This window comes from Pan paniscus, chromosome 15 (genome assembly GCF_029289425.2).
Source record: "Pan paniscus chromosome 15, NHGRI_mPanPan1-v2.0_pri, whole genome shotgun sequence".
Lineage (NCBI taxonomy): Eukaryota > Metazoa > Chordata > Mammalia > Primates > Hominidae > Pan > Pan paniscus.
In genome coordinates, this window is record NC_073264.2 from 23,326,216 (window position 1) to 23,353,651 (window position 27,436).

The 27,436-nt window shown below is 38.6% G+C and overlaps 3 gene segments (V, D, J or C); all 3 read left to right on the top strand.

Annotated features, from left to right (window-relative positions):
- The first annotated feature begins 10,585 nt into the window (after positions 1 to 10,585).
- On the top strand, positions 10,586 to 11,218 carry LOC129393873 (T cell receptor alpha variable 12-2-like). The segment is given in 2 exon segments: positions 10,586 to 10,637; positions 10,841 to 11,218. Coding segments are annotated over 2 exon segments (405 nt in total).
- Positions 11,219 to 17,013: 5,795 nt separating this feature from the next.
- LOC117975766 (T cell receptor alpha variable 8-4-like) lies at positions 17,014 to 18,162 on the top strand. The segment is given in 2 exon segments: positions 17,014 to 17,206; positions 17,336 to 18,162. Coding segments are annotated over 2 exon segments (393 nt in total).
- A 7,317-nt stretch (positions 18,163 to 25,479) lies between these two features.
- LOC129393874 (T cell receptor alpha variable 8-3-like) lies at positions 25,480 to 27,226 on the top strand. The segment is given in 3 exon segments: positions 25,480 to 25,701; positions 25,810 to 25,909; positions 26,965 to 27,226. Coding segments are annotated over 3 exon segments (408 nt in total).
- Positions 27,227 to 27,436: the final 210 nt, after the last annotated feature.

Below are 27,436 nucleotides of genomic sequence, written 5' to 3' on the forward strand. Positions count from 1 at the left end.
TGTAAATTCTATGATGGATTCACATGAGCGTTATGGAGCAGGAGTCAGATATACACCATTTTATACTGAGCTTCAGTGCCAATAACTAGATCCATAACTGGGAGCTTATTTAACAGAGCTCTCCATTGGAAAGGGGATAAAATAAATTTTCTAGGTCATCCTTGGGGGAGGAATCCGTTTTAGTTATTCAATTTACAACTTGTACATACATGGTAGATGCCCAGGAAGTATTACAGAAGAAAAAAGGAAAGAGAAAAATCTAAGGGACAAATGCTAGATGCAGCTGACTGAGAATCAGCACCTGGTTCTGCCAGGGTCCTTTCCCATGCTACCTCCTCAGAGATCAGAGAGAGCTGTGCGATCTGTGCATGGGGGAGTAAATCTTGTTTCTGGCTGGATGGGGAGACTCTCAGCTTCCTGCAAGAAAACTATGAATATTCACTCAGAGAAACAAGAGATTTGGCTTGGTAGTGTTTGAGGGCTCCCAGGCCCCAGCCAGAGTCCTCCGTGAGTATGAGGGATAAAAATGAAGAAGGCTTTGGCAGTTTCATTCTTGATTTTCTCTTGGGAGCTGTGCAGTGAGTTGCTGGGCTCTGGAAATATGAAAAAGAGTGAGTGTAGTATCTTATTTAAAAGTCTGGAAGTTATAGAAGGGTGGTTAGGGCCTCTGTGCTCACCTGTGGGGGCTGTGAAAAGAGAGTACATCTTCTAAAAGCAGTCAGCCATGAATGAATGTCATCTGTCTGTGCTTCTCTGTTTAAACAGGGGTGAACAGACTACATACGCCAGAGCAGAGTCCTTCATTCCTGAGTATCCAGGAGGGAATGCATGCTGTTCTTAACTGTACTTATCAGGAGAGAATGCTCGTCAACTTCCACTGGTTCCAGCAGGATCCTGGGAAAGGACCTGTGTCTTTGACCTTAATTCAATGAAGCCAGAAAGAGCAGAGAGACAAACATTTTATAGAATTGCTTGGAAAAGAGAAGTTTTATGGTGTTTGGAATATCCCTACCTCTCATCCTGGAGATTCAGCCACCTACTTCTGTGCTTTGCAGTAGTGTCTCCCCAGCACCTGCAGCCTGTACCACAACCTGCAGCCGGGACCCTTGACACAGGCCTAGCCTTGCAGGTGGGAGTGAAGGTGTTTTGTTTGTTTGTTTGTTTATGTGTAGGGGGATCTTTCTTTATAACCTCTGTCTCCAAACAGAAGTGAAGAATAATGCACCATCTCTCATATGTGAAGAAGCTGAATTTATATGGAATTATGTTTCCTTTTGTCATTATTGAAATTTCATTCCTCAATGTAGACCATACAGATCCTGGGCCTGCTTGCCCAGAATCCTTCCACTCCTTTACTGTTTGCTCTGAGAGGTCACAGTCTCTGAGTCCATGGAGCAAAGTTTCCCCTGGTTGTACACTTAGCAGCATTTATCTTATATTTTCATAATCTTTAAATGATGTTTGCTGTATCTGTGTACCATCTACTCCATAATTTACTTAATTTAACATTAAATTGATTTCTCTATTAAATAGATGCCAAAAATATGTAAAATATTGTCCTTACTTTAATAGATACTATCAATGGGACCACATATATGTTATAAAATGTGCATTTGATGTGCAAGATATTTTTTCCTAATACAAATTAAAATAATGTTACATATATAACAATCAGAAAGACCATCTGTGTTCTGCCTAATATGACCTCCTGTATCAATAGCACTTTAGAAAATACATTTCCAGCTCATGCCCCTCTTTGGATAGATGAAAAAAAGCAGGCTCTACAGGCATGGCTTCACTTTACTCAAAGCATGTGTTGCAGTGAAATGGAAGCCTGGAGTAGAAGCCAGGCATTCTGGCCCCTTGTCAGTTGCTTTTTCCATGAAAGATGTAAAGCGGGATTCGGTGTTTGAGAAAAGGAGTTGTGTGTTGTAATTTTGAACTAAATTACATTTTTATTACTTATATGTATATATAAAGATATAAAATGATATATAAAGACATAAAATACCCAGAAAAATAGAACACACCTATAATTTCACAATCAAGAAATTATAACTATTATCCTGTAAAAAATTTTGGTATACATATGCAGCTATTTTTTCTATAAAAGTGGTTTGCAATATATCCAGTATTTATTACCATGCTTGTTTTTCTCAACATTATGTTTAGGTGTTTTCATCCCAGGAAGCATATATTGAGGGCATAGTTTTCTTTTATTTTCTTTTATTTTCAACCTTTATTTTAGATTCAGGGGGTAGTACATGTGCAGATTTGTTACCTGAGCATATTGCATGATGCTGAGGTTTGGTGTATAAATGATCCCATCACCCAGGTACTGAGCATAATACCAACAGTTATTTTCTCAGCCCTTGCCCCTTTTTTCCTTCCCCCTCTAGTAATGCTCAGTATCTACATGTAGTCTTTATGTCCATGTGCACTCAATGTTTAGCTCCCACGTATCAATGAGAATATATGGTATTTGGCTTTCTGTTTCTGCATTGATTTGCTTAGGAAAATGATCTCTAGCTGCATCCATGCTGTTGCAAAGGATATGATTTCATTCCTTTTTATGGCTGCATAGTACTCCATGGTATTTATGTGTCACATTTTCTTTATCCAATCCACTTTTGATGTGCACCCAGAGGGCATAATTTTAAGTGATTGCCTAGTTTCCATTATATAGATATATTTTAAAAAATTTATCGCTTTTGGTATTATTTCCTCTTATACAGTGTTATAGATAATGCTTCTTAAAAACATAATGAAATTTGTAATTTTAATGGAAATAGAGTTGCTTGAATAAGGGAGAAGATATAACACTAAATGCCTAATGTTCCTGAAGATATATTTCACCAAAGTGTAATTTCAACAGCAGCACATGGTGATGCTGATTTTTCAATACTTTATCAATTATGACCATTATTATCTTAAAGTAGCTTGCATTTTATTAAGTAAACACTTTAGCAATGTTTTAGTTTTCTTTTAAAGTGTGAGTTTATATGTTTTATTATTAAAAATGTGATTTAAAAACAGAGTCTATCACACAGAATAAATATTCTTTCATACAATAAGATTTTTTTAAAGGTTTGAAGAATACTGTTCTGGCCCACATTACCTTCTATTAGGCTGGTGCAAATGTAATTGTGGCTTTGCCATTACTTTCAATGGCAAAAACCGCGATTATTTTTGCACCAACCTACTAACTGGTCTCTTTTTTCTCAAGGCAATCTATTCTCCATGCTTTTGCTACTCAGAGTCGGGGCCAGCACTGTCTGGACTTGTGCAGGTGCTCAGCCTCCACCCAAGGCTGACTGAATTTGAATCTGCATTTTGTTAACATTCCCAGGTGATTCTATCACTTCAAAGTTTGAAAAGCACCCATCTGATGGGTTCCCAGAACGATTTTTTAAAGTATAAATAAAGAGATGTCTCTAATCGGCAAACATGCTTCAATGGCTTTCTATTGCTCCTGGAATAAAATGCAAATTTAGGCTGTGGCATACAAAGATCTGTATCATTCAAACCTCCCCTGTCCCTTCAGCTTTAAACTCTTTTTTCCTGGCTTTCTATGCAGCAAAAACACTGACCTCCTTTCAGATTTCTGAACTTGCCATGTCCTTTCCACATTTAGTCTAACTCTCTCAATCATCTGCAGTGCTCTTACCCCAAATCTTGGTGAGCCTGACTCATTTTCATTCCTCAGGTCTCAGCTCAAATACCACTGCTATAGAGAAAACCTGCTGACTTCTGCTGATCATCCTGACTAATGTGGCCATCATGGCTTTTCCTCTAACTCTATTACAACACCCTTGTTATATTTCATTACGGTAATAATCATAATGTGCAGTTATATTGTTGGTCTACGTGTTTATTGTCAATGTGTTTATTGTCTATATCTCCACCTAGGATACAGGCTTTATGAGGTCAGGGGTATTGTTTGTTTAGTTGACAGCTTTATTCTTAGTGCTTAGAATAATGACTGGCCTATAATAGTCAGTCAAAAAAATATTCACTAAATGATAAATGGATGGATGTTATTTGACCCTCCTCTTTCCTTTTTTCCTTCCTCTCAGTCTCACCCTAGCAACTTTGACCTCTTTTTGTGTTCTCTCTGCTTCATTATGTGGGGCAGCTCAGTTCTTTCTCACCCTTGCTCCCAGACTCAAAACCCAGCCTTTCTGTGCTCAGTGAACTCTGGTCAAATAGTTAGATCCATTCAGGGTTTCAGCCTTTCCTCACTAAAGTGACCTCACTTTATCAGATGTGATCTGAAGCACTAAGTCAACTCTAAAGGCTAGTAACACATGATGAAATATCTAAATGAAAAAAAAAAACACTTAAAACATTTTAGAAAGTATAAAAGTAACTTCTCAAGTCCAATAATTATGAGCTGAAGTCAAAGTTATAATTCAAATTACTGTAAGAGTAAAAGCCCCTCAGGAAACAATTTCAAATAAATAGCCTTGGTAGACATGTTGTAGATCAGATTTTTAAAAGATCTGGTTTAAAGATATTTACGTTCAAAGGACTGGTTCATAATTACCCTGCTTTTGACCATCTGTGTAGTGGCTATTAGGCTTCTCAAAAGATTAATAGACCTTTGAGTTGGTAACACTAATTTCCCAGAAGGAGTCTTTATTTCATTAAAGTATATTATAAAATTGCTCAAGCATTTTATTGGAAGTGATGGTTAATTACCTATGGGGCTATATACATTACATCCTTCAAAAAAAGGTCTCTTCCAGACTAGTTTGGAGAAGCTTATCTTTCTCACATGTAGTTCAAGCCTTTACTATAGTAGAGAAGGGTGTTATCAGTTCTAGGATTTTTTTCCCTCTTCCTGCAAGCTAATAAGTGTGTTGTTTCATCCAGGTTTTCAGTAAAGACATGAGACTCCTTAGTCAGAGACAAAGGATTTTGTTACTTATGACACAGCAAACAGCCTAAACATTAGTATGTTCATTTCAGTTACTCTTTCCTTAAGTCCCCAAAAGATGATACAGTGAGTGCTGATGAGTAGTTTGCATGCAGTGGTGCTGTGTCATAGATGAGGAACTCTGAGCCTGGGAAATTTATAGCAACAGTAAACAGTAAGCCAGCTTGCTCTTTGTCGTACAGGGAGTCATTAACTGATCCCTTAAGGTTGATTGCTGCAAGCCTAACTCTGAAAAGTGGTCCTGGTAGGGTGGTCATGGCTTTACACTATTGGCATACCCAGCAGGTCATGTAGGGGTACAAGAGACTCATAGTGGACTGTCTTTCAACACTATCCACTCCATGGTCTTATGTCATGTTAGCTGCTAGAAATTTTTCTTATGAGTATTCCACTCCATCAGTCATTCTGATTAATTTGACTAGAGAGGTAGAGACTAAACGCATAGAATTTGTCTTACACAAGATTTAATTAAGGCTACTGTCAGTAGAACTCTAAGCATGAAGAGAAGACCAACCTGCAATAGCAACCTCAATCATGCCTCATAGGATCCTAGATTCTCCCAGCTGTGAATAAGTCCCAAAGTACAGACAGCTGGATATAGTGTATTATTTAATATGACCTACACATGGAAATTTAGACTGACATGCTGATCTTTGTTTTAATTGCCAAAAAGTTAACTATTATTCCCAATATAGAGATCTCCTATGGTCCCTATTCCCCAGACATAAACATAACCAAAGGTGCCGAAATTAATCCAGTTTGAAATCTATTGCTACACTTTATTTGGGTCAGCGTTAGTTCACTTTGGTTAGGCTATATGAGCAGGGTCAGTGAGTATTTGAAACTTCTGTAGGCATTCATGGTATAACCCAAGACAGTCCAGACACCAGGGGAAAAATACACATTTGTATGAGTCAGATTGAGAAAATGTTGTGCTGATTCCTGTGTTTTCACACTTAAGAGGATGGGGAATCTGTATTGGGAAGCTGCCATTCATGTTGTAGAAATGTTCAGGAGAGGCCATATTCACAGGAGTTTTTCTGTTTTCATGGAATGTGGAAGGAGATGACAAACCAACACACAACCAAACTATACGGTTGCCTTGCCAGGCTGTGTGCTTCATCTAGCATACAAAGAGAGCATTAATCCTCACTCGCTTCACCTCCAATGGTCCAAGATTTTCCCTTCCTAGGTGCCAGTGTTGTTGCTCTTTTTATCCACAATCACAAAATTTGTTCATCCCATTCTAGTAGCTAAAGCTTTGCCTTTTTTGTGGTCGGTTCCTAGTCATACTCAAACCTTTTGTCTAGAACAATAAATAGAGGAAAAACGTATTTTATGACATTTATATATACCCATTTTATTTATTACCTGGGCTCTTGTGGACCATTGTACAATAATTCCTAGAGCAGAACACTCAAATTAATGATAGTTAACCTCATAATATATGACCATGTTTGTCCAACAGAAGAATCCAGGTGGCTGAACCAGAATTCAGTTTTAATACCATTCTGACCATGTTGCTACCAGGACAGTATACCTACCAGGCTGTTCTAAGGTTGCTGTTAGGAGAAAAAAAAGGAGCATCATGCCTTCCACTTCTAGAAAGTTAGAGAAGGTATACTTTTTTTCCATTCATCTTGTTACATACAGCTAATGATTCTGGATATTACAGATGTTCCTTGACTTACAATGGGATTGCTTCCCCATAAATGCATTATAAGTTGAAAACACTGTAAGTAAAAAGTACATTTAATACACCCAGTATGCTGAACAACATAACTTAGCCTAGCCTATCTTAGATATTCTCAGAACACTTACAGTAGCCTGTGGTTGGGCAAAATCATCCCTAACAAAGCCTATTTTATAATGAAGTGTTGAATATCTCATGTAATTTATTGAATACTGTACCAAAAGGGAAAAACAGAATAGTTGTATATGTACATAAAGTTCAGTTTCTACTGATTGTGTACTGCTTTCATACCACTGAAAAATTATAATTCAAACCATCATAATCTGTCCATAAGATAAAAAAATTAAAAGATTCTAAAAAGTGGGGAGAAAAAGCCCAACTGGTTAAGAAATTTCAGAAACGCTAAAGCAGTGAGTTCCATGAGTTTCCTTTTGCCTCATACAATCAGGAGTAGCCACTGACCTGGAAATGTTAGTGAATATGTACAAAAAAGCCCAAAGACCAGGCTTTTGCTTTCTTTAGCCAAAAAGCCAGGAGAATAACAGACTGTCAAGACACAAAACTGAAAGACCATAACCAGTTTACTCCAGCCAAATACCACAGAAAGATTTACAGCTACCAAGCACATCTTTAGTCAATAAAAAAGTAGTTGCAACCTGGTAGGAGAATTTGTGTTATTTTTAACTTACCTTTGCTCCATCTTCTCATCACTGGCTTTAAGACAGTCTTTAAATTACATCCTCCATTCCAAGTATGGGTTCCTGGTGCTAGAAGAAGCAGAGTGGACCTTGTTATATCAAAGTAGTGCTTGATTACTTTGACCTCTCCAGTGGCTCATTGAAGGGCTAATTCAAAGGGCTTGCCTGTGTTTCACACAACTCAAAATCCCCTCAGGGTGGAGAATTGGCTACAGAGAAAAGTTTTTTTCTAAAAAACAATTTGCTAAAGGGACTTAACAGCAGGTAGGAGAAAGAATCTACAAATGTGAAGATAAGCCAAATAAAATTATTCAGTCTAAGAAGCAGAAGGAAAAAAGAATGAAAAAATATATACATAAGAGCTTAGATGACCTGTGGGACATTAACAATAGCACAGACATAAGTATAACAGAATTCCCAGAATGGGAGGAGTGACAGAAAGATTCAGGAAAAATATTTGTGATATGATGACCCTAAACTCCCCAAATTTGATAGAAGACATGGATCTACACATCCAAGAAGTTCAAAAAGGACTAAGTAGAATGAAGGCAAAAAAATTCAGAGTGAGACATATTATGATCAAATTGTTTAAAGAAAAAGGCAAATTGAGAACTTGAAAGCTGCAAGAGAGAAGTGAGTAGCCACATGCAAGAGATCCTTAATAAGATTAGCAGTCAATTGTTCATCAGAAACCATGGAAGCCAGAAGGCAGTAGGATGGTATAAAGCGTTTAAAGAAAAAAGTTGTCAACCACCAATTTATATCTGGTAAAACTATTGTTCTAAAACAAAGGAGAAATTAAAACAGCCCCAGATAAACAAAAACTGAGTGTATTCATCACTTGCAGACCTGCTCTATGAGAAAATCTAAAGGGAATCTTTCAGACAGAAAAGAAATGACACTAGACCCTTGGAGCCATACAAAATAATGAACAATGATGAAGGTAATTACATAAATAAGAATAAATGCCAAAATTTTTGTAGTTTTTGTTTATAACTCCCATTTTCCCCTAAATTATTTAACAAACTAATGGATAAATAATAATTATAGATACATATTAATAGGAGCACAATGGGTAAAGATGCTTGTGTTTTTGCAGGTGTATAAAAATCTCCTTTGTTGTTTTTCATAGTACAACTTCTGTATTTCAAATGAACACAAAATTAGTAGCATTTGCAGTAGTATCTTAAAATAAATTGCCTTTGAATAAGATCTTGCTTTCCAATACTTTGAGGTCCACGAGACATTTGTAGAAAATTTTATGCCATGGAAAATGAAGACCACTTAATCCAGTGGAGAAGGGGAGTGTGATTTCTCTTTGATTGATTGCCATAACACTGTCCTTAAGGCATATGAAGGAGAGTTCTATATGTTATCTAGACATTATCAGGCACAGAAGATTTTTCAGTACAACTTTGATGTTATGTAAATTGTGTCATCTTGCTAGCACTGATACCGCTCTTGGGTACAACATTAGAGCTATTGACCCATATTATTTTTGTTACAAATATTCAAAAGGTGATTTCTTTCTACAAGGACTGTGCTTCAACTCCACATTCAATTTTAAAAGTTATATATTTTTTTAAATAAATTTTCCAAGACTGTGGTGGCTGCCATCTTGGGTTGCTCCTTCTTTGGTTTTTACAGTTACTGAGAAATGGCTTTTGTGATTTCTGCCACTTGCAACGTACCCTTAGAGAAAGGGATTTCGATATTAGTATATTCTCTTTCATTCTATTTCCTATGAAGTTGTTGGTGGGAATAGAAAAGACCTGCCCAAGCCATCATTGATGGATACTGGCTACATGGTCCTTGAGTAGAAAAGAGCCTGCATCCTTCATGGCCTCCAGCCACAAGCTTCTGCAAGGAAACAAAGCATGTTATGAACAAGAGGAGGAACAGTAGTTGTTTGTGCTTCTTTCTCTGTAGACACAATTAAGTTTCTTGCATAGATAACCCTTCATAGATCTGATTTTCTGTTTAGGTTGAGATGGAAAGGCAGAAAGAGACACCAAATTTATAACTTTTGGAAATTAATTTGAAGATATGAGCTTTTTACAAGAAAGGCAATGAGAGAAACTAGAAAAATAAACAGTCACACAAGATGTCATTGAAAGTCTATGTACTACTTCCTAAACATACTTTGTGTACTCACTTCCCAAGGGTAAGATGGGTACTGCACACAGAGGCAGCCCACCCTAAGGGAAGGATCATGGGAAAGGGGGAAAGTCTATAAAGTCCTAGGGTCAAGGTTAAACACTGCGCTTTACCTCAGTGCCGGGCTTGGCTCTCTTCCAAGTGTACCTTTCTTTCTTTCCTATTCTAAAGCCTTTTAAAATAAACTTCCACCCTTGCTCTGAAAAAAAAAAAAAAGAAAGGCTATGTACTGAAGGCAGGTTTATCTCTATTATACCAACCCATGTAAGTACTGTTTTGACATACATGTGTCATTGGTGCAAGATGCAATGGCTATTCCCAAGCCCCTCTATTCCCTGGTCTTGTTAAAAAATGTTGCTAAGGTGTGAGCTAGAACCATGCTTGTTAAGCTAGATTTTAGGTCATTCTGTTTTGAAAGAATTATTTTGAATTACAAGAAACTTCTTTAAAAATTGGAGATAACAGAATGGTATAGGGATGTGTGGCCTGACATGGAGAAGAGCTATGCAATGTGAAATGCTCCTTGAATTGCAAGAATCTCACCTAAATTTTTATAATAGAATACTTCATGACTGTTATTTCAGTGTACGAAAGTGTCTATTAGAAACAACTGCTCTTACTCATACAACAATTGCCATTTGATGTCATACACATACACACATAAACATCCCCACAGACATTAACTTGGAGCATTTGCTTCTCAAATTTTTAACTAATGTGTCAGATTTTTAAAGTGACTTGTTTACATAATAAGGCTCTACATTTTGAGTACATGTTTGATCACTATCATGATTCCACAAGATGGCAGTGTGTTCTTAGGGACCTTGAGGACAGCTCTCAGGTACTCGTGTGTGTGTGTGTGTGTGTGTGTGTGAGAGACAGAGAGAGAGAGACAGAGAGAGAGAGAGGAGGAGGAGGAGGAGGAGGAAGGATGAGGGAAGGGGCTTAGTGTTGATTTAGGGGTGTTAAAAAGAGCATCATTTTTTTGAACTGGTAAAGCAGATTCTTTTTATGATTTTTAAAGTAGAAATATCCATTCTATGTGCATTTTTTTAAGGGTTTAAAATTTGAATCCTCAGTGAACCAGGGCAGAGAAGAATGATGAAATCCTTGAGAGTTTTACTAGTGATCCTGTGGCTTCAGTTGAGCTGTGAGTTTGGGGCATCTTTATATAGGAAAATAATGTACAGTATCTGGAGTTATTGTCTATTCTAGATCTATAGGTAGAAGCATGATTTTTTTTTTCTAACTAAGGGAAAGTAGGGGCACCAGTGAAAAGAGGATTTAAATTCTGGGGAGTAAGCATCTATTACCCAGCCAGTCTTCTCTGTCTGACCACTGTCTTTTTCACAGGGGTTTGGAGCCAACAGAAGGAGGTGGAGCAGAATTCTGGACCCCTCAGTGTTCCAGAAGGAGCCATTGCCTCTCTCAACTGCACTTACAGTGACCGACGTTCCCAGTCCTTCTTCTGGTACAGACAATATTCTGGGAAAAGCCCTGAGTTGATAATGTCCATATACTCCAATGGTGACGAAGAAGATGGAAGGTTTACAGCACAGCTCAATAAAGCCAGCCAGTATGTTTCTCTGCTCATCAGAGACTCCCAGCCCAGTGATTCAGCCACCTACCTCTGTGCCGTGAACACACAGTGCTCCCCAGACACCTGCAGTCTGCACCCAAACCTGCCATGCCCCAGGAATGCCTGATGTAGAGCTTAGACTGCAGGGTAGTGAAGCTCCCCTTGCTCTCTAGGTTCAAGTGGAAATTATAAGAACCAGTATGGAGGATTAATTAATTAGGGAAGTATTTTCATAATTCTGAAAATAATCGAAACCCTGAAAAAAATAAAAACAAAAATCTTGGTCTGGTTGAAATATTTTTTAGTCCTGTTTTTCCACTATAGTTTTAAATATTTTTTTAATTGAGGTCTGACTGATAAACAAAAAGGTATGTGTATTTACTTCATACATACAGCACAAACTATGCCATAACATATCCATAATTTCTAAAAGTTTACTTTCTCCCTCCTTTTTTAAAAATTGAGGTATGATTGCTATACAAAAAGGCACACATATTTAATATATACATCCCGATGCTCAGTCTAGTTTTATGCCACCTCTTTATGAGATTGGTTTTATGGTTTTTAAATTACATAACAAGAAAATATTTTCACACAATGACAGATATTCTCTCACAGTTCCCAGGACACCTTCGTCTTTCCTTCTTTAGTTACTCAAAGTGTTTGAAAGTCACTAATTTGGGGATGCAACAGCAAAACAGGAATGCAAAGCAGAGAAAAACTCATAAACAAATGACTTCAAAAATTCTACAAGTCAAAAATTCTTTTTTTTTTTTTTGAGATGGAGTCTGGCTCTGTCGCCCAGGCTGGAGTGCAGTGGCGCGATCTGGGCTCACTGTAAGCTCCGCCTTCCAGGTTCACGCCATTCTCCTGCCCCAGCCTCCCGAGTAGCTGGGAATACAGGCGCCCGCCACCATGCCCGGCTCATGTTTTGTATTTTTTTTTTAGTAGAAACGTGGTTTCACCGTGTTAGCCAGGATGGTCTCGATCTCTTGACCTCGTGATCTGCCCGCCTCAGCCTCCCAAAGTGCTGGGATTACAGGTGTGAGCCACCACGCCCGGTCAAAAATTCTTTTAGTTATAGAAACCTCACCTCATCTCCAGCCTCAGCCACAGCACTACTCCTGATTTATATAAGGGTATATTTCATGGATAGATGGAAGAACTAGAGTCAGAGGGTAAGACCTGGTTAAAGCTAGAAGTCTAGATAGTTGCAGTGACTAAATATTAGAAAAGGTCTATGTTGCCATTTTGGGGTAAAGTCTGAACTGAACTCAAAACTCCTGGCTTGAGCCTTGTAAAAGAATATATTAATACCTATGTACTTAAGTGTGGCTTGGAGATGATAGGGAGCATTAGACCTAGCCACAGCATGCCATATCTCCAGGCAGGGCATGGGAGCATGGAACAATCTAAAATCCATTGAGAAGGATCTCTGGGTAAGTATCTAAAAGAGGTCCAGACACTAAGGGGTTTTAGTATGATGAGCAAAGACCTGTGTGAATCAATTACCAAAGACTATATGGTATTGAGAATGTTTCAGCAAATTTTCGTCAGGAGAGATGGAAATGCTGAACAGCATATAAATGCCTCCCTCCGCTGACTACCTGGCATTATAGATTTGTCCTGCAATGTATGCCAAGTCCACGAAAAATATTTACTTCCTAATGAAAATAATGCCATTTAATATTTAGTACATTGAGTTATAGGAAAAAGCTTGAAAAGTGACATTTATTGTAAAACCGAATTTGTGGACTGTTAGTCATGACATTGTTTAGGTAGTACAGGAGGTGGAAAAATTTTGGAAATGAAGAATCAAGATTTCTGTTCAGTTAGTTCACGTAGTTACTGATGAAAGATGCAAGCCAATCAACAGTTGCTTCAAACTGTTAATTTACAGAACTGAAGATTTAAGAAATTTTTCCAAGTCATGTAAGATTTGTAAGGCAGTGAGGATGATCAGAAAGTTGTACTGAAATAAAAATACTTAAATTTTAGTGCCACTTTTATCATATGCCTTCAGGCACCCTGGCACTCTGGAAAGACCCTGGGCTGCCATGCTCGTTTGAATATCAATTATGTTGCTAACAGGCCGTTTATATTAAGCTGTACTATTATATATATTTCAGGTTTGGATTCAGGATTAAATGAGATGAAATATTGTCTTGGGATAAGTTCATTAGAAGCAGAGCCCGAACTGGAAATTCTTTATCCATAACTGATTGAGAAAACCAGGTTGAGATGGGAAAAGGCTAAGCATAAACGTGCCAGCTACTGGAGTCTTTATCCACCCTGACCTCATGGGAACTCTGGAGCATGAATTGCATCACAGGATTGATCCTTTCCACACTGAGGCAAGGGGGCCAGAATGCTGACCTATTGTACGTAAGAATAAAGTCGTCATTGGCTGTGGTGTTTCTTGGGGTAGAGGTATACTCTACTGGACAATGATGACTCTCATTGGCAGAGGTCGATTTTCTAGGGAAAGGGGCAACTGTGAGCTGAGAGTAGCCAACATTCCCAACAGTAATAGCGACAGGAGACAGACAAATTCCTACGCAGACATGGACAGATCCCCGGTGAAACCCGGCCTTCAAGCCAAGGACAGTTCAAAGCCTTAAAACCGATCTGCCAGTTCCGGATAGAGTACATAGCCAGAGTGAGAACTTGAATCCCCACTCTTGCCCACTCTCTCTTGATTGGTTCCTTCTGGATGATGCCTTTTAACCAATCAAATGGTGCTTTTCCCAAGACCACCTATGGACCAATCAGCATGCACTCCCCCATTCTAAGCCCGTAAAAACACTCGGCCTTAGCCTCACAGAGGGCTACACACTTTGGGTCCCGTCTTGCTTACCAGAGGTTTCCTGTCACTCAGTAAAATTCTCCTCTGCCTTGCTCACTCTTTGGTGTCTGCGTACCTCATTCCTCTTGGCCAGTGGGGCAAGAATCTGGAATCCGCCGAACTGTGGGAGTGAAAAGAGCTGTAACACCCTCTCCCACTCGCTGAACTACGGGAGTGGAAAAGCCTCTGGATGCCATTTCCTCCTGCTCTCCGAACTACAGGAAGAAAAAAGCCATGACAGTAGCTGGGGATGGCGACACTGTCCTGGGAAAGGGGATCTTGGCTGGGCACAAGCATTGTTCACTATTAACATGGAACTCACCTGGCATGTGGGCAGCATTCAAGAAATAATAGACTTTGTAATTATATTCTGAATTTAAATTTCATTCTCCATTTGAAGGAGTTTATATAGCTGGCTTTCCTGATCTTGAAGAGTTGAAATAATGTTAGGTTAAAGCACTTCTTCTTTTTTTTTTGCACTAATCACATGTAGTGATTTTATTTTTTATATATTTTTATTTTTTTCTTTATTTCTTCTAAAAAAAACACGATACATGTGCAGAACATGCAGTTTGTTACATATGTATACATGTGTCATGGTGGTTTCCTGCACCTATTGACCGGTCCTCTATGTTCCCTCAGGCTAAAGCACTTCTTAACAGAAAGCATCTAAATAAAGGTAAGGAAATATTATTCAAAGCTAAAACTCAAGATATTTTAAGAATAATGACTAAGGAACCACTATGTTATCTTACTTCCTTTTGAGAATGATTACATGACATTCTGTTCATCACTTTGTATTGAGGTAGAAATGACTCTGATGATTCACAGTTCATGACTCTGGGCTTCCATGTATAGAGAGAACAACAGAAAGAGATCCCATCTATACTTATACATGATTAATGCTATTTTGTTATTAATTTGTATTTAACAATGGAGGACTGGGTAGCAGGATGGACTCTTCATGTCACTGTGCCCATGTTCCCCTCAAGGTTTCTTCTTGAATGGGGTGCCTGGCCAGTAGTGTGGGTATGTGGGCATATCATGTGATTTGGCAGGCTTCTTTTTAGGATGAATGAACAGGGAAGTGGTAATTAAGTTGCTCCTCTTTGTTCCTTGCACCTAATATCATTGAAGATGGCCTAATTCTGTCAACCACTCATAATAAAACTGCAGTAATCCCAGCGGTTCATTTAAACTCTTGTGAAAATTAAATACCCAAATAAAAGTTGGCTTACTATGCCTATCACACACAAGTACAGAAGCAGGATGGTGAGAACGGAGGGAGGCTAGTGTAGCTATTCCATGTGTGGACCTTCACTATGTTCTCTTGTGTTCTGTTCTTCCCACTCTCCATCACCTACTCTCTTTCTCAACCCGGAACCTCTCCAGGGTCTCACCCAGTAGGTTCCCTTCACTTGCATTTCCACTGCAATCTTCTCATAGTTCATTCTGGGCTGGACTTCTCCCCCTTCTCTGTTTCATCCATCAGTATGCTCACATCTACTTTTCATTTCATGGGAATTGTGATAGCTTTCATCTTTTCATTATTACTTTTACCATTATGGATTCAAGTCATTCTTTTTATACTTCTAAATTTTATTTCAGTGGGAATATTGGAAAGATAAGAGGAGAATACATATGCTTCTTAGGAATTTTGAATCAGAAGCACATCCTAGTAACATTTAAATGTTCAAACTGGCTATATGATTTTGTCTTACACATAAAAAATCTATAGGCAGAATCAAGGAATAGATCAGAAGTGCAAGGGAGAACTGATTTCAGGCTGGCATGAGTGAACAGAGTACACAGAAAGGAGGGACTTTGTTCTGACCTTGTGAAAAGAATCCTTGTTGGCCAGGTTCTCATTTCACCTGATATTTCTCTCCTCATTTGGTTTTTTAAGTTTTAGGGTCCAATGATCTCTATGCTAAAATAAGTTGGATGAAGATGGCTTCTTATTCAAGAGTTTCATCTTTTTAGGCCAGAGGCGACCGCTCCAGTTCAATACAGCCTATCTCCCACTCACAGGGTACTACTGCTTGCCTAGCTCTGTTGAGTGTCACTGTCAATCTCTCCCGGATTTTCTATACCTCCCACAAGATCTTCTCATTTCTTGTCTGCTGGTTGCATTCCTCCCAATTTTCTGAGTTAACACAGGTTTATTTTACTTTTATTTTCCGAACTCTTCCCTGGATTATTTATTTGTTATATTTTCTTACACTCATCATTCCACTCAAGTTTTTCCATAGATGGGCCTCTGTTAATATTCTTTTTAGTGTGAGATATAATTTGGCATGATGTATCAGTCTATAGGAGCTTTGACAATTGGAACAGGATTCTTTTTAAACATGAAGTACCTAAGTTGTTTTTTCCTAGAGTTACAAATATCGAAGTTATTGACCTGAAACCAAGGGGCCTCTTTAACATTTTTGCTTAACAAAAAAAATTTTGCTTTATTAGTTCGCTTTGATTAATTAATTAATGACATGTGATCCATGCTGATTTTAAGTATGAGACTCTGGTCTAGTTTGTTTATTTTTTTAAGAATCAAATAAGGAATAATCTCTTTCACCCACCGTAATGCTGACATTCAGAAACACAGGGCCATATGAAGCTCAGCCCAGACTGAGGCAACTGATCACCTCCCCTCTCCTTGATGAATGGTTTTACAAAATAATATAGAGTGTCTCAATGGTATTCCAAAGTCTAGAATGTTGTCTTCTGTGACTAATTGCTCAGTAAAGTAAATTAGTCTTCTATTTTTACATTACTCTCATTTCTCATGTATTTAGGATTAAAACCATGTACTCTACAGAAGGTGACATCATCACAGATTTGGGAAGAAAGAAACACTTTCTGTTGGTTTTGATATCACGTTTCTCAAATGAGAAGCAAACAGTTCACTTCCTTGGATCCGTGGTTTCGCCTGTGGCCTTCAGGGGGCGACGTTGCACTAAGGAGGCATCTGTGCTCATTGCCGACCATCCTCATCAACTGAGCCTCCTCCCTGCAGCTGGCTGATGTAGCTCACTGGTGTCTGTGTAGATAGGGAGCTGTGATGAGAACAAGAGGTCCGAACGCATCCAGGCTCCTTAAGAGAAAGCCTTTCTTTAACCGTTTTTGAAACGCTTCAAAGGCAGAGACTTGTCCAGCCTGACCTGCCTGCTGCTCCTAGCTACTGAGGCTCAGGGCCCTTGGCTTCTGTCCGCTCTGCTCAGGGCCCTGCAGCGTGGCCACTGCTCAGCCATGCTCCTGCTGCTCGTCCCAGTGCTCGAGGTGATTTTTACCCTGGGTTAGTAACACTCCATTACCTTTCTTCCTTTTGTAAATATGACCGTGTTGTATTTTTTTCTGAATAGAGACATCTTTTCTTCATAGCAAAGTCTGTGCTGCCTTTACTTACACAGCATTGGTGTTGCAGGAGGAACCAGAGCCCAGTCGGCGACCCAGCTTGACAGCCACGTCTCTGTCTCTGAAGGAGCCCTGGTTCTGCTGAGGTGCAACTACTCATCGTCTGTTCCACCATATCTCTTCTGGTATGTGCAATACCCCAACCAAGGACTCCAGCTTCTCCTGAAGTACACAACAGGGGCCACCCTGGTTAAAGGCATCAACGGTTTTGAGGCTGAATTTAAGAAGAGTGAAACCTCCTTCCACCTGACAAAACCCTCAGCCCATGTGAACGACGCGGCTGAGTACTTCTGTGCTGTGAGTGACACAGTGCTTGAGACTGCAGGAGAGCTGAACACAAACCTCCTGAGATGCTGAGACTTTCTGTGCCTCAAGAACTCAACCTTGAAGACTGTTTTATAATATTAAATAGCAATTCCAAGTTTCTGATGGTTATTGATGTATGCTGTATCTTTTTCATCTATTTATTTTTAAACTGTCTGTGACTTTAAAGTGTGTTTCCTGTAGGTAGCATAAAAGAGCATCTTTTCTTTTTATCTACTTTGTTGATCTCTGTTTTTGCATTGTGAAGTTTAGATAATTAAAATGGAATATAAATATCAATCAGGTTGAATTTAAGTATACTTCATTATTGTGTTTCACCCGTGTTCCTTTTTTTGTTCTTTTTTTCTGACTCCTTTTGGATTATTTAAATACTTTTCAATTTACATTTTAATTTATCTATGAACTTTTTGGCTATAACTCTGTACTTTTTGAGTAGTTCCTCTGAAGATGGCAATGTACATGCCTAAATATCCAGGGTCTTATGTGAGCAAATACTGTACCTCCTTATGTGAAATGTCAAAATCTTACACAACATCTCTTTATCTACCAACACTGAAGTTTGTTATTGTTGTTCATATATATTAGTCACATACATTGAAAACTTCACCAGGCCTGGCACAGTGGCTCATGTTTGTAATCCCAACACTTTGGGAGGCAGAGGTGGGAGGATAGCTTGAACTCAGGGGTTTCAGACCAGCCTGAAACAAAGTGAGACCCCCATCTCTATGAAATATAAAAAAAATTAGCTGGGTATGGTGGCACTCATCTGTAGCCTCAACTACTCGGCAGGTTGAAGCATTATGATAGCTTGAGCCCAGGAGTTCGAGGCTGCAGTTAGCTACCATCATGCCACTGCATTCCAGCTTAAGCAATAGAGCGAGATCCTTGTCTCAATTTTTTTTTAAAAAAAAATCTCAATATATAGAAAACTTCACCATACAATGTTATAATTTTTGCTTTCAACAATTATATGCACTTATAAAATTTAAGGGGAAGAATAAGAACTATTTTATACTTAACAGCTATTTATCATTTCTGGTATCCTTCCTTTGTTCCTGAAGATCTGGATTTTCTCTGATACCAGGGGATATAACTGAAATTCCCTTCAAACTTAAAAACTCCCTTTAGCATTTCTTCTAGAGCAGATTTGCTGGGAAACATATTTTTCATTTGTTCATTACCTGAAAACGTATTTTTAACTTGCCTTTTATTTCTGGAAGATAGTTTTTACTGGGTCTGTAATTCTGTGTCAACCCTTCCACCCCTCCCGCTTTAAAGATACCATTTCATTGTCTTTTGGCCTCCATGCTTTCTAATAGAAATCCATTGCCATTCAAGTAATTGTCCTTCAATGATGTAATATATTGTTTTTCTCTAGCTGCTTCATATATAAATTATGTACACACATACACACACACACACAAACACATGAAAAATTATACAATATTTTGTTGTCAGTGGTTTAATCATAATGTGTTTAGGTGTGGTTCTCTTTGATTTTACCTTGTTTGGGGCTTGAATTGATAAATGTATGTCTTTCGAGAGAAGAATCAAATAGACACAATAAAAAATGATAAAGGGGATATCACCACCGATCCCACAGAAATACAAACTACCATCAGAGAATACTACAAACACCTCTACGCAAATAAACTAGAAAATCTAGAAGAAATGGATACATTCCTCGACACATACACTCTCCCAAGACTAAACCAGGAAGAAGTTGAATCTCTGAATAGACCAATAACAGGAGCTGAAATTGTGGCAATAATCAATAGTTTACCAACTAAAAGGAGTCCAGGACCAGATGGATTCACAGTCGAATTCTACCAGAGGTACAAGGAGGAACTGGTACCATTCCTTCTGAAACTATTCCAATCAATAGAAAAAGGGGGAATCCTCCCTAAATCATTTTATGAGGCCAGCATCATTCTGATACCAAAGCCGGGCAGAGACACAACCAAAAAAGAGAATTTTAGACCAATATCCTTGATGAACATTGATGCAAAAATCCTCGATAAAATACTGGCAAACCGAATCCAGCAGCACATCAAAAAGCTTATCCACCATGATCAAGTGGGCTTTATCCCTGGGATGCAAGGCTGGTTCAATATACGCAAATCAATAAATGTAATCCAGCTTATAAACAGAGCCAAAGACAAAAACCACATGATTATCTCAATAGATGCAGAAAAAGCCTTTGACAAAATTCAACAACCCTTCATGCTAAAAACTCTCAATAAATTAGGTATTGATGGGACGTATTTCAAAATAATAAGAGCTATCTATGACAAACCCACAGCCAGTATCATACTGAATGGGCAAAAACTGGAAGCATTCCCTTTGAAAACTGGCACAAGACAGGGATGCCCTCTCTCACCACTCCTATTCAACATAGTGTTGGAAGTTCTGGCCAGGGCAATCAGGCAGGAGAAGGAAATAAAGGGTATTCAATTAGGAAAAGAGGAAGTCAAATTGTCCCTATTTGCAGACGACATGATTGTATATCTAGAAAACCCCATTGTCTCAGCCCAAAATCTCCTTAAGCTGAGAAGCAACTTCAGCAAAGTCTCAGGATACAAAATCAATGTACAAAAATCAAATCACAACCATTCTTATACACGAATAACAGACAAACAGAGAGCCAAATCATGAGTGAACTCCCATTCACAATTGCTTCAAAGAGAATAAAATACCTAGGAATCCAACTTACAAGGGATGTGAAGGACCTCTTCAAGGAGAACTACAAACCACTGCTCAAGGAAATAAAAGAGGATACAAACAAATGGAAGAACATTCCATGCTCATGGGTAGGAAGAATCAATATCATGAAAATGGCCATACTGCCCAAGGTAATTTACACATTCAATGCCATCCCCATCAAGCTACCAATGACTTTCTTCACAGAATTGGAAAAAACTACTTTAAAGTTCATATGGAACCAAAAAAGAGCCTGCATCGCCAAGGCAATCCTAAGCCAAAAGAACAAAGCTGGAGGCATCACACTACCTGACTTCAAACTATACTACAAGGCTACAGTAACCAAAACAGCATGGTACTGGTACCAAAACAGAGATATAGATCAATGGAACAGAACAGAGCCCTCAGAAATAATGCCCCATATCTACAACTATCTGATCTTTGACAAACCTGAGAAAAACAAGCAATGGGGAAAGGATTCCCTATTTAATAAATGGTGCTGGGAAAACTGGCTAGCCATATGTAGAAAGCTGAAACTGGATCCCTTCCTTACACCTTATACAAAAATCAATTCAAGATGGATTAAAGACTTAAACGTTAGACCTAAAACCATAAAAACCCTAGAAGAAAACCTAGGCAGTACCATTCAGGACATAGGCATGGGCAAGGACTTCATGTCTAAAACACCAAAAGCAATGGCAACAAAAGCCAAAATTGACAAATGGGATCTAATGAAACTAAAGAGCTTCTGCACAGCAAAAGAAACTACCATCAGAGTGAACGGGCAGCCTACAAAATGGGAGAAAATTTTCACAACCTACTCATCTGACAAAGGGCTAATATCCAGAATCTATAATGAACTCAAACAAATTTACAAGAAAAAAACAAACAACCCCATCAAAAAGTGGGCGAAGGACATGAACAGACACTTCTCAAAAGAAGATATTTATGCAGCCAAAAAACACATGAAAAAATGCTCATCATCACTGGCCATCAGAGAAATGCAAATCAAAACCACAATGAGATACCATCTCACACCAGTTAGAATGGCAATCATTAAAAAGTCAGGAAACAACAGGTGCTGGAGAGGATGTGGAGAAATGGGAACACTTTTACACTGTTGGTGGGACTGTAAACTAGTTCAACCATTGTGGAAGTCAGTGTGGCGATTCCTCAGGGATCTAGAACTAGAAATACCATTTGACCCCGCCATCCCATTACTGGGTATATATCCAAAGGACTATAAATCATGCTGCTATAAAGACACATGCACACATATGTTCATTGCGGCATTATTCACAATAGCAAAGACTTGCAACCAACCCAAATGTCCAACAATGATAGACTGGATTAAGAAAATGTGGCACATATACACCATGGAATACTATGCAGCCATAAAAAATGATGAGTTCATGTCCTTTGTAGGGACATGGATGAAATTGGAAATCATCATTCTCAGTAAACTATCACAAGAACAAAAAACCAAACACCACATATTCTCACTCATAGGTGGGAACTGAACAATGAGATCACATGGTCACAGGAAGGGGAATATCACACTCTGGGAACTGTGGTGGGGTTGGGGGAGGGGGGAGGGATAGCATTGGGAGATATACCTAATGGTAGATGACGAGTTAGTGGGTGCAGCACACCAGCATGGCACATGTATACATATGTAGCTAACCTGCACAATGTGCACATGTACTCTAAAACTTAAAGTATAATAATAAAAAAAAGATAAATGTATGTCTTTCACTGAATTTGGCAAGCTTTTGGCCATTCTTTCTTCAAATATGTTTTCTGACCCAATATCTTTCTTCTCTCCCTCTAGGACTCCAGTTAGATATAATTTAGACTTTAGAATATTTTCCCACAGGTCTCCAGGGCTCTGCCTGTTTTCTTTCAATTTTCAAATTGATTTTAAGGTTTGTCAGTGTTTCCTGACCTTGGCACTACTGACATTTTGGTCCTTATAATTTTTTATTGGGGTGTGGGGCTGCCCTGTGTGTTGTAGAATTTTTAACAACACCACTGGCTTCTCCACACTAGATGCCTGTAGCACTACAGACCCCAAGTTGTGACGGCCAAAATTGTGTCCAGATTTGCCAAATGTCTCCTGGGGGAAGACAAAGTCAAAATTAGTTGGATTAAATAATCTATATAGATCTATTTTCAATTTTGCATATGCTTTCCTCTATCATTTTGCTACTGAGCCCTTACTGTAAGATTTTTATTTTTGATATTGTATTTTTCCATTCAATTTCTATTTTTTTCTTTACTTTGTGGAACATAATCAAAAGAGCTACTATGACATCTTTTTCTATGAGTTTTAGCATCTTAGTCATCTTGATATTTGAATTTGTTGATCTTTTACTTAAATATTAGTTCATTTTTCTGGCCCTTTGTCAAATAATTTTGAAGTACATCTTAAACATTTCAAATATTATGTGTGTACACTCTGTTTTCTCCTCCTCTTCCTTCTTCTTCTTTAAAAAACAATCATCTAAAGAATGTTAATGTTTTTATTTGAGCAGAAAATCAACCTAGTTTGGTTCATACTATTAGTTGTGTCTCCCCTTTTGTGGAATTTGGTAGCTCAAGATCACAGTTCAGTTCTCTAATCATTTGCAATGTTGGTTTGGGTTTATACCTGTCGTGTGTAGCTCAGGGATTAGTGATACCAGTTTGCATGGCTCAAATCTCAGGTCAGTTCCTGAACTCTCTGCTACATTGGTTTTAGTTTGTCCTGCATGGGTGCCATTTGGGGGTAGTCTGAGACTGGAATAGTGGTTCAAATATCAGTTAAGTAACCTAAAATTTGTTGTTCTGGTTTGAGTCAATTTCACGTATGTAGAGCCTTGGGATTAGCCTGAGACTTAAACTATTTTCCATCTCTTCCCTAGGGTCTCCCTTTTCTAGCCTGACCCACAGAGGCAGAAAATTGTGTTTCTTGCAGAGTTTTGACTTCCTACATCATTATCATATTGCTGTGTGCATTGGGCCCTCCCTCAGGGCAAAGCCAAGAGAAAGAAACAGAAAAAATATGAAATTCACCCTTGTGCAGGTTGCTTCTCCAATTTTTGACTTCCCTACGCAATCTGCTAGCTTTTGGGTAATTTCAGAGTCCACAGGTAGTTTCTTTTTTGTGTATGTGTGTTTCGTTCAGTTTTTACTTACAATCCATGGCAGAGATTGACTGTAGTTATCTTAAAGTTATCTCCTATTCTACTGTGGTCCTGCATTAATTTGTGCTTCTCCATAATATTCATCAAGAATGGCTATTTGATGTGTGCTTTTCCCACCCTCTTTAGTTGTATTACCCTTTTTAGTTAATCTAATTCATTTTTTATATTTGCAAATTTTTCTCATCAAGATTATAAGACCATTTAATTAAGGTCTTAAATTTTTTTGATATTTCATTTCTTATTTTCCAAATTTATGAAGGTCTTTCTTTGGTGCAAAAGAATTGAGAATGCATGCTTGTTTTTATAAATAATTCAAGTACTATTTTTTTCCTAAAGTCTAAAAATTTTTGTATTCTGAATTATATCTGGATTTAAGAGTATGTTAAGGCATAGTAGGACTATTCAAACACTATTTTTTTTTAGTACGTAAAACAGAGCTGATTAGTTTTTAATTTTCTCTATCTCTATTTTTTTCATTTCTGACTTTTTGCTTCTTTTAAATGAAACATGTATTTTGGTATTTGGGGCTGTGTTTGGAGACCCTTAAATCTTCCAGGAAATCATGTATTTCTTAGAATGCTGCCAACACCCTTAAGTGAGAATATTCTATTTATGATCTTATTCTTATTTAACTAAGAGGTGTTGCTTCTACTACTATAGAGGATTGAAGAATTCCTTTACATTCTTCCAGTGCAGAGCAAAAGGCAATGTTCCAAGACATCACACAATCCTATGGCCTTTGACTTTGAACATACTGGGCTTTGCAAATGCTCAACAACTTTGAGAAAAGTTAAAATGACCACCATTCTGAAATTCAGAAGGAGTTGCTCCTTATAGCTTATTTTCCAATTTTTTTTCTGCTCTGACTTTAATCTTCAATATGATCCCACCTACTTTCTGTCTCCTAGAAATATGTGTCACTCTTTCCTCACCAGATGACCTTCATTTTTTTTTACTCTTGTGAATTTTAGTCTATTTCCATTTTATTTCTATTCTTTAGGAAGAAATATTCAAGAGAAGGGAAATGAGCATATAGCATTAGGATTAGAAGTTCACACTCAAAGGCTACACTTTTACAAAATGACAGCATTACTCAATTTTCTTCATTCAAGACAATCTTTTCCAACAGGAACAAGTGAATCAAGAACCCAAGGAGAGAACTGGGCTTATGCTTTCAAATCAAAGGAAAGAAGTATTCTGACTTCGTCAAGAGTCCCATTAGCCACAGAGAAAGCAATGACTTTCTCCATTCTCGTGTTTTCAGAGTTTTATTTTTTCCCCATGCACCATCTACATTTATTATTATTTGTTTTTATTTTTAAAGTTCAACTTTTATTTCTCGCTTGGTGTGGTTGTATTTCCTTCAGACCCAGAGGTTTCTGTAGTTTTATTTTCTTTACCCCTAGAGGCAAAGCCTTCCCATCATGAGTTACACCTTGTCATTAGTTGCATGGAGGCACTACTCTCCTTATGTGAAATCTTTTCCTCTATGGCTGCACAAGCATCATCCAAGGGAAATATCTCTACCATCCTCCATCACCACTGTGGCAACACTGAACCATCCAAAACTCAGTCCAGGGCAATTGGTCTGAACACAAACTCTCATGGACTCATATCTAAATTCTGATATGCTTTTCAATAACGATTCCTCTTGATGTATTACTCCATCTTTACATGAAATCTTATTGCTAATGGACTCTAGGACTAAAACACCATCATAGATTTGGTCAGGAAGAAACACGTCTTGTGGAAGTTTTGATACATCTCAGAAAACAGGAAGAACACACTAATGAGCTCTCTCTGCTAAACTGGTTCTGCACTTGGCCTCCAGAGGGCGATGCTGCACACACTGGAGCTTTTGTTTCTGTTGAAGATCAATCCACTGCTCAGCTTCTTCTTCCTGCAGCTGGTTGAGTTCTTTCCAGACAAAGACAAGTGACAAGAATCAGAGTTTTAAAAGCAGCCAGATTCATCTCTGCAGCTTTTGTAGTTTTAAATAAGCAAGGAGTTTCTCCAGCGAAACTTCCTCACACCTCTTGGTCTTGGTCTCTTCAGACACTTTCCTTCCTGTTCTCTGGAGATCTTGCAGAAAAGAGCCTGCAGTGTTTCCGTTGCTCAGCCATGCTCCTGGTGCTCATCCCACTGCTGGGGATACATTTTGTCCTGAGTGAGTAAAATTTCTTTATGGTCTCTAGTTCCACAGGTTCTGACTAGAAATGCTTGCTTTTTATACTGATTCTGCACTGCTTTCACTGATAGTACATTGTTTTTCCAGGAACTGCCAGAGCCCAGTCAGTGACCCAGCCTGACATCCACATCACTGTCTCTGAAGGAGCCTCACTGGAGTTGAGATGTAACTATTCCTATGGGGCGATGTTGTGGGAAGTCAGGGACCCCAAACGGAGGGACCGACTGAAGCCATGGCAGAAGAATGTGGATTGTGAAGATTTCATGGACATTTATTAGTTCCCCAAATTAATACTTTTATAATTTCTTATGCCTGTCTTTACTGCAATCTCTAAACATAAATTGTAAAGATTTCATGGACACTTATCACTTCCCCAATCAATACCCCTGTGATTTCCTAGGCCTCTCTTTACTTTAATCTCTTAATCCTGTCAGCTGAGGAAGATGTATGTCACCTCAGGACCCTGTGATAATTGCGTTAACTGCACAAATTGTAGAGCATGTGTGTTTAAACAATATGAAATCTGGGCACCTTGAAAAAAGAACAGGATAACAGCAATGTTCAGGGAATAAGAGAGATAACCTTAAACTCTGACTGCCAGTGAGCCAGGCAGAACAGAGCCATATTTCTCTTCTTTCAAAAGCAAATGGGAGAAATATGGCTGAATTCTTTTTCTCAGCAAGGAACATCCCTGGGGAAGAGAATACGTGCCTGGGGGTGGGTCTATAGATGGCCCCCTTGGGTGTGGCCATCTTCTATAGTAGAAACTGTAGGGGTGAAATAAATCCCGGTCTCCCATAGCACTCCCAGATTTATTAGGAAGAGGAAATTCCCGCCTAATAAATTTTGGTCAGACTGGCTGCTCTCAAAACCCTGTCTCCTGATAAGATGTTATCAATGACAATGGTGCCCAAAACTTCATTAGCAATTTTAATTTCGCCCCGCTTCTGTGGTCCTGTGATCTCGCCCTGCCTCCATTTGCCTTGTGATGTTCTATTACCTTGTGAAGTACGTGATCTCTGTGACCCACACCTATTCATACACTCCCTTCCCTTTTGAAAATCACTAATAAAAACTTGGTGGTTTTGCGGCTTGTGGGGCATCACGGAACCTACTGACATGTGATTTCTCCCCCGGACACCCAGCTTTAAAATTTCTCTCTTTTGTACTCTGTCCCTTTATTTCTCAAGCCAGCCAAAACTTAGGGAAAATAGAAAAGAACCTATGTGACTATCGGGGCAGGTTCCCCGATACGGCAACACCTTCTCTCTTCTGGCATGTCCAGTCCCCCGGCCAAGGCCTCCAGCTGCTCCTGAAGTACTTTTCAGGAGACACTCTTGTTCAGGGCATTGAAGGCTTTGAGGCTGAATTTAAGAGGAGTCAATCTTCCTTCAACCTGAGGAGACCCTCTGTGCATTGGAGTGATGCTGCTGAGTACTTCTCTGCTGTGGGTGCCACAGTGCCTGGGTCTGCAGGGGAGCTGAACACAAACTGCCTATGCTAGAGAAGTTTTCAGAGACTCAATGTATCTTCCTGCGGCATTTTCAAAGATCTCTTATTTTTATCATGGTGAGTGAGGCAAAGAGAGCTGAGCACATCCAGCCATTTCTATATAATTCTGCAATTCCTGCTATGTCCCATGTCAGATAAACTTTGTTTTAGAAGCTGTTTGTTAATTGAAGAAACTGCATAATAGGAAATAGTATTCTAGAAT